The 7812-nt window shown below is 48.8% G+C and overlaps 1 protein-coding gene and 1 long non-coding RNA gene across 5 annotated transcripts in view; one reads left to right on the top strand and one right to left on the bottom strand.

Annotated features, from left to right (window-relative positions):
* LOC106724033 overlaps positions 1 to 7812 on the top strand; it is a 25186-nt gene that overhangs the window by 15112 nt on the left and 2262 nt on the right. The window contains exon 2 of the long non-coding RNA XR_001359782.1: positions 4741 to 4747. This is a non-coding gene — a long non-coding RNA (uncharacterized LOC106724033). The remainder of the gene's footprint in view (positions 1 to 4740; positions 4748 to 7812) is intronic.
* Positions 1 to 7812, bottom strand: part of ITGAL (integrin, alpha L (antigen CD11A (p180), lymphocyte function-associated antigen 1; alpha polypeptide)) — a 46653-nt gene that overhangs the window by 37454 nt on the left and 1387 nt on the right. For all 4 annotated transcript variants that reach the window (XM_005882034.2, XM_005882036.2, XM_014529797.1 and 1 more), the window contains exons 2-7: positions 7638 to 7740; positions 6648 to 6742; positions 6469 to 6536; positions 4242 to 4359; positions 3988 to 4118; positions 2929 to 3074 (exon numbers count right to left, since the gene is read on the bottom strand). In XM_005882034.2, coding sequence (XP_005882096.1) covers positions 2929 to 3074; positions 3988 to 4118; positions 4242 to 4359; positions 6469 to 6536; positions 6648 to 6742; positions 7638 to 7740 — 661 coding nt within the window. The remainder of the gene's footprint in view (positions 1 to 2928; positions 3075 to 3987; positions 4119 to 4241; positions 4360 to 6468; positions 6537 to 6647; positions 6743 to 7637; positions 7741 to 7812) is intronic.

The following is a 7812-nucleotide window of genomic DNA, read 5'->3' as shown; positions in this document are numbered from 1 at the left end:
CCCAGCTGCCACTTTCTCTTCTGAGCCTCCCTCCTTGTCCTTGTGCCACACCTGTCCTCAGCCAGTACCTTCAACTGAATTCTGGGCAGTCAGGAAGTTGCCCCAGAACCCATCAGTGGGAAGGGGAGGCTCCGTGAGGGGAGGCTCTGGGCATCCTACCCTCCATTTCAACCACGTGGCAACTATCTTCCATCAGATATGTTGGTGATTTAGCTGAGATTTCCCAGGGGGGCGGGGGGGGGGTTCCATGTCCAAAGAAAACTGGAAAGTCACTAGTCCCGAGCAGGCGCATATAGCACCCATCCTCTGCCACCCGCGCCCCCGGCGGCTGGTAGGTCTCTGCTGCAGCAAGTCTCCCGGGAAGTGAAGTAACTGATTTCTGTGTCAATTTTCCCCCCCCGAACGCCCGGACATGAGTCCCTCAAGGAAAGGGCCATGTTTACTTTGCTGCTGTACCTATGGCTGCTGACAGAGCAGGTGCTCAGCGCGTGTGAAATAGCAGGACAGGAGGACTGAATACTGGACGGGCCCGGCTCCAGGTTCCGCCCCTCTGCAGCCTCCTCATGAAGCAAGATCGGTTGCCCACAGATTTTGCTGGGAGAGCAGTTATATTGGAACCATCTGACCCTTCTTCCCCCACCCCACAGCGAACCAGCGACGGACAATTAATCCAAGAGCCGCCAGTCCACACGCCCTGACTGTGACAGGACCTGCGTTAGGAGCAGAAGCTGAGAGCCACGTAGAGCGGCCACAGTGAGAGGTGAAGGAGAGACGCGGGGAGGAGGGCTGAAAAGTTCCTTGGGAGCCGCCAACGACACAGGAGCCCTGATGGGCAGGCCCCAAACACCTGCTGTCAAGACCTCTACTTCTATGTTGGATGCAAACTATTTCTTTAACCTCCATCCACACAGACATGGCCCAGCGTGGGTCCTGTTCATGGATCTCTACCCCATCTAGATTTTTCAACAGCCTCCTAGCTGGCTTCCCTGCTTCCATCTCTGTCCCCTCCACAGTCTCATATCGACCCTACAGCCAGAGGGAGCCTTTCTAAAAACATGAATCAGATGATCACCCCTCTGCTCAAAACCTCCCATGATGCCTCATTTACTCAGAGGAAAAGCCAAAGTCCCCACTAGGCCTCCCACTCCTCCGGACACCCGTGGCCTCTCCGCCCTCCTTCGCGCTCCTTCTCCCTCCCTCACTTCTCTCCAGCCACGCTGTGCCCTGGCTTTCCTTGGAACATCCCGAGCATCTCACCTCCGGCCCTTTGCTATCCCCTCCGCCGGGTCTCCCCCAGGTTTCCACATGGCTCGCTTCCTCAACTCCAACAAGTCTTTGCTCAGACGTAACCTTCCCTGATCCTCCTATTGAGTATTGCTTTGTTTTCAATCAAACATATCTTCTCCCGTACTAACTGATTTACTTATTTATCCTGCTGATGACATTTCTCTCCTCTGCTAGAATGTTAAGGTCCAAGAGGGCAGAGATTTTTCTTTGTTCTATTCACTGCTATCGTCCCGGCCCCTAGAACATGGCAAATAACCAACCACCTGCAGGCCCCAGCCAGCCCTCAGCTTGTCTTTATATGGTCCATGAGCTAAAAATGTGTGCTTATGTTTTTGTTTTCAAAGGGTTACAAAAACAAAGAATAATATGCAACAGATACCGTATGTGGCCAGAAAAACCTAAAATATTTACTATTTGGTCCTTTACAGAAAAAAAACCAAAAAAACAAAACACTTGCCAACTCCTAATCTGGAACACTGCCTGGCACACAGCCAGAGTGTCAAGAAGTATTTATGAAATCCATTTCCATGACTTTTTGCTCCCACAGTTGACACCTGTTAGGGTGTCTTCCCATCCTGTGGTGACCCCTTTCTCTAAGAATTACCCCCTTCCCCTGGAGGGACCCCAGAATCCATGTCTGTGTCCTGTGACTCTGCACCATAAAGTAGACCCAGGCCGTGGCTGGGTGGGCCTAACCCAGGCTTAGCCAATCACTTTCTCGCCTGGAGGCTGGAATTCAGGTTGAGGAACTGAAGCTGCCATTTTTTCAGTGGACGTCGCCTGACTGTGTACCCACCAAAGCTGTCTTCAGAGAGAAAAGAATGAAGTGGCTAATGACAGGTCAAGCAAGCCCCGGAAGGAAAGAGCTAGAAACACGCATGCAGAGCCCTGGGATGTATCACACGCATGTTTAACTTGTGCAAATCCAACTCTACATCCTTGGCAAAGAAATGCAAAGGAGAGAAGTGTGATAGTATAGGAGGCCCATCTGGCTGTTTCACTCAACTTGAGTGTCTATCCAGGGGAACATGGGAGAGGAGATGTAATTCTCTTCTTCCTCAAATTGCTCTCAGTTTCCATGGCCAGTCTAATGTTTAAAAATAGGTCTTTAAAAAATATACAATGTGGCCCTTCGACACAACCCTGCTCCGTCCATTTAGGTCTCAATTTAAATACAGCAATCTGATCCAGCTGGGGAAAATTTTTTTCTGTAGTAAATTTAGGAAATCGAGATAGACTAGTTTCCAGTATGGGACTTGGACATATTGAATTTTATGAACAATTCAAGGATAATTCTGAGTATTTGAGATTTTTGTTCATGGGCTGACTTCAAAGCTGATCCCCGTCTAAGAAGTGACTCTGATGTGCCTGCCGTGGTTCACAATCGCTTTCTGAGTCCTGGCTCCGGTCCCTCGTGAGGCCTGGCCATGCTCCCTGTCTCAGAGGCTCCTGAGTACCCCTGCAGCCTCCCTTGGGATTTAGTCAGTTAAAGTCAACTTCTCTTACAACCCAGAGCCTGGAGTTCTTACCATAACCTGCCCCTTGCTGCACCCACCTGTTGAGTTCTACACCCCAACTTAAAGAAGCCAGTGCGCACAGAACGACTGGTGGGTGGGCTCTCTCCTGCCAAAGGGAACTCACGCGACATAGTTTATGGCACCGAAGGTGTTGGTCAGCTGGCTCATATGTTGTACTTTGCCCAGCAGCACATCAGGGTTCTTCTGATTAACATAATCCAAGAAAGTAAATTCTGTTTTGTAGGTCGTGGAAAACTGAACAGCAGCAAACTATAAGAAGAAGGAAGAAATGAGATGTTATATCAGCCTTCTCACTTGTCTGCTCCAATCTCTACTTCTTTTTCTTTTATGCTTTCATTGATCTCAGAGAGAGGAAGGGAGAGGAAAAGAGAAATAGAAACATCAATGATGAGAGAGAATCATCAATTGGCCACCTCCTGCACATCCCCTACCGGGAATGGAACCTGCAACCCAGGCATGTGCCCTGACCGGGAATCCAACCGTGACCTCCTTGTTCATGGGTTGACATTCAAACACGGAGTCACGCCAGCCGGCCTGGCTCCAATCTCTACTTCTTATCCAGGACTTGGGCCACCCAACTCCACTGCCCTGCCTCGAATCATTCTTTTGAAAATAAACAGACACAAAATAAAATTAAATAAATCTCTGACTCTTTATGTAGTGCTGTCTGCTGAGCTCCAGTTCTCTGGGTCTGCCTACCTCACCTACAGAACTGGTTCCCAGTAGCTCTTCTTCTGAGTGACCCTGCTAAATAGGGTACAGTTGCCTGAGCCAAGGATAGCCACTTGACTGAGGCTAGGCCAATAATTTTTTCTCTGAGAATTTGGAATTTGCAGTGGGAGGGGTTGGTTGAACCAACCTCCTGAAACTTTAACGTGTGAACTTAAGAACTTTCCACAGGCCCATGTGATCCAAAGAAGCTGAGGGAGCCATTCTACAGAGAAAGTGAAAAGGGAGGCAAAAGTAAAAAAGAAACAGAAATGAGAACTAGAGGAAATTCTAGAAGCTTTCTATTCCTTGTTCTTGTCCCTTCCAGAGGTCCAATTATACCTATCCATGCCCTTAGGGCCTGGGAACACCTAAAATTTCCTAGACATACTAAAATTTCCTTTTATGCCTTAAGGAGGCACCTATAACCAGGAATCCTGGCTAATACACTTACCTGGTAGGAAGAGTTGCTGAGTTTCTTCATCACATCCTTCATGAAGGCCAGAATTTTCTGAAATTCATCTGGTCGCAAGCTCAATGAGCCATCAAACAGGAATACCAGGTCTACGTTGCCCTTGAGACACTCTACGGAAGCCAGAAACAGAGGGATTTGGTAACGTGTCCCTGATGTTGGCCTGCCCACGCTGGTGCCCATGGATGGCCAGCCACTTGCAGGCATGTTTACCCACTGCGTCCCCAGTTCCTTACCCTGATAGCCAGGGCGCCCCTGCAGCACAGGACCCTTCAGGTTCTGGTGGAAGAGGTAACACTGGCCACTTAGATAGATATTCTGGTCACATGTCCGAGACAGCCCGGGGTCACAGGCCTGCAGGGAGCAACGGTAAAAGGGTTTCAGCTTCCTCTTGCGGTGCATGCTGGGTATCATCAGCCAAGAACACAACCCTTCAGAGTCCTCATCCCCTGACCTCACACCCTGTATCCAACTGGTTACCAAGCCAAGGTAATACTGCCTCCAGGTTCCTTATTCCAGTATCTCCATCCCCACTGCCAATGCTCTATGCCAATCAATGCTCACTGCCTACTCTGGGTCCTGGAGGATAGGATCTAAAAGCCTTAGTTTCGGCCCTGACCGGTTTGGCTCAGTAGATAGAGCGTCGGCCTGCGGACTGAAGGGTCCCGGGTTCCGATCCGGTCAGGGGCATGTGCCTTGGTTGTGGGCGCATCCCCAGTGGGGGGTGTGCAGGAGGCAGCTGGTCGATGTTTCTCTCTCATCGATGTTTCTGACTCTCTATCCCTCTCCCTTCCTCTCTGTAAAAAATCAATAAAATATATTTTAAAAGCCTTAGTTTCGCATTCATATTGTTTACAGGTGGGCACTATCCTACATTTCCAAGCCCATCCCAATCACACATTCCCAATCGCACATTCTGTGTTTAAGCCAAAATTACTCACTATTCCCAGAATACACACGGCGTTCCTTTCATTTATGACTACAACTAGAGGCCCGATGCACAAAATTCGTGCAAGGGGCTCAGCCCTCGCAGCCACAGCAGCTTGCCTCGGCCCTCACAGCCCCCAGCTTCATCTAGAAGGTCGTCTGGAAGGACATCTGGAAGGTTGTTCGGATGTCCAGTCTAATTAGCATATTACGCTTTTATTATTATAGATTCCTGCCAGACTACAATTTTTTGAAAGTCTGGGCTCATGTCATGGTCATCTTTGTATCTCACTCCCCTTCCCCCATCATAAGCTAGCACACTGCTTGGCATGTAATAGTAGCTAAGTAAACAAGCTCCAATTAAATATGAGATCGATATTTCAATCAGTCGTCTACTCACGTAGCTGTTGGATGCTGCTGAAATGAATTGTAAAGAGCAATGGACTTGGAATCAAATGGGAATTTGATTCAAATCCCTGCTCTATCTCTTTAAAACCATGTAACCCTGGCCAAGTCTCTCCCCTTTGGTCCTGTTTCCTCATGTGTAAAAAATGTGAAGAGGGTTAAAAGAGATAAAGAAGTGTTTTTCAAACTTTAGGCATTTGTGTAGCACTTCGTAATTTCTGCCATATGGCATATCATTCATACCATTATTTTCTTAACATTTTATTTACTTTAAATTTACTTAAAAAAATACTTTAGCCTCATCCTAACCAATGCAATCTAAGAAATCATGAATTTGAAATGCTTGTTGTAAATTTTTCTACTAGTTCATTAAATAAATATGTAACTATTCAAACATTAAGTTTGTGTACCACCAAAAATCATCTTGTATATCAATCGTTATAGATAGTTAATATTTGGAAAAAACTTAGGTAAGTAAGGTCTTGTAAATAGCTGGCTCATAGTTTATTATCAATAAACACTGACTCCAAATTGCTCTGATGCCTTTAATCTTCTATAGGATCTTTTTTTTAAAAAAATCCTCTGCCCTGACTGGTTTGGCTCAGTGGATAGAGTGTCGGCCTGCGGACTGAAGGGTCCCAGGTTCGATTCCGGTCAAGGGCATGTGCCTTGGTTGCAGGCACATCCCCAGTAGGGAGTGTGCAGGAGGCAGCTGGTTGATGTTTCTCTCTCATCAATGTTTCTGACTCTCTATCCCTCTCCCTTCCTCTCTGCAAAAATCAACAAAATATATTTAAAAAAAAATCCTCACCCAAGGATATGTTTCTTTATTGATTTCTGAGAGAGAGAGAGAGAGAGAGAGAGAGAGAGAAATGTTGGTGTGAGAAACATTGATCGGCTGCCCCTTGTACGTGCCCTGACCAGGGATTGAACCTACAATGTGGAAATGTGCGCTGACCGGGAATCGAACCCAAGACTCTTTGGTGCACAGGATGACACTCCAACCGACTGAGCCTCACCAGCCAGGGCCTTCATTGTGATCTTTAATCCATTTTTTTCTTTCTTCTTTTTAATCAGTTTCCTAGCATTGAGCTTCACGGGCTCTGACATCACACTACACAAAATTCTTACCAGCATGTTTCCATTTGTGGGGTCTGTCGCCAAGGTCATTCCCAAGTACTGAGAGGTGTAGTTGGAACCTGTGGGCACCATAAGATTGGTCTGGAGGAATTTGGGCAATCCAGGAGTAGAGGGGGCCAGCCCCGACTTCCCTGAGGCACCTCCTCCCAGCTCCCTCACCAGTTACTCACCGCTCAGGCCCACTGGCAGGCAGTGGCCAGTGTCTGGCTGGCACTGGTAGAGGTTTCCTGGGCTGCTCCCCTCACCCGGAGCTCCCACAACAACCCTGATGAGAAATCTCACCTGTGAGATGGAGTTACCCAGGTCTTTACCTCCCCACTCCTACCTCATCAGGGGTATCCTATCCCCGGTCAGGCACCTCAAAGCGATGCAGCCTTCTCCCTCGGGCCCCCACCTATTGCTTCCTTATTGAATCCCAGAGAAGTCACCCAACATGCCAAACTCTAGAAAGTTAGGAATTATTTCCATCAGTCTAGAACAGTGGTTGGCAAACTCATTTGTCAACAGAGCCAAATATCAACAGTACAACGATTGAAATTTCTTTTGAGAGCCAAATTTTTTAAACTTAAACTATATAGGTAGGTACATTGTTATCAACTATATTAGGGTACTCCTAAGCTGGCCTTTGCTAAAAACGTCCTCAATCTGATTGAGGTACGTTCGCTGAGGTCGACCCCTTCCAACTCTCCCATCCACACTCGTCTTGTATACTTGTTTCGTCTATCTCCTTTCCGAAAACCGACTTCTGCGCATGGGCCACGAAGTTTCAATCGCACTGCACGTGCGCCCACACGTGGTATTTTGTGGAAGAGCCACACTCAAGGGGCCAAAGAGCCGCGACCACTGCTCTAAAAAGACTGAGGACCAGAGAATATGCCAGAATGTTACATTATAAGTTCATTCAGTCAGGCATCAAAGACCTGCGGCTTAGCCGCTCTGTGCTGGGCGGGCAGGAGCGCAGCACGGCCAGGTGTCTGGGGGCTGGGACGGTTCCCTCTCGGGTCCCTATGTGGCGCTTGGGCGGTGCCTGGGCCTCATCCTACCATCCCGAGGCCTTGCTCCTGTTCCTGAGAAATCCCCCCACGTTCTCCTTGACCCTGCGGCTCTCACTGGCCAGCCCCGGGCTCTGCGGGGCAGGGGCACCTGGGGCATCCGCTCACCCGTTTCCAACCTGCAGGACGCGGTACCCAAAGTGCCTCCCGGCGAGTGGGAAGGACAAGTTTTGCACGTGCCGCACGTCCAGGTTGTAGCCGGAGGCCGGGGCTGAGGGAGACAAGGGGGCCCGTCAGCCACTTCTGGCCAGGGACCCCCACCCCCACCCCCACCCCGCGCCCC

Source organism: Myotis brandtii, unplaced genomic scaffold (genome assembly GCF_000412655.1).
Source record: "Myotis brandtii unplaced genomic scaffold, ASM41265v1 scaffold698, whole genome shotgun sequence".
NCBI lineage: Eukaryota > Metazoa > Chordata > Mammalia > Chiroptera > Vespertilionidae > Myotis > Myotis brandtii.
The sequence above is the reverse complement of the archived record's forward strand: the minus strand, read 5'-3'. Positions and strand labels throughout refer to the sequence as shown.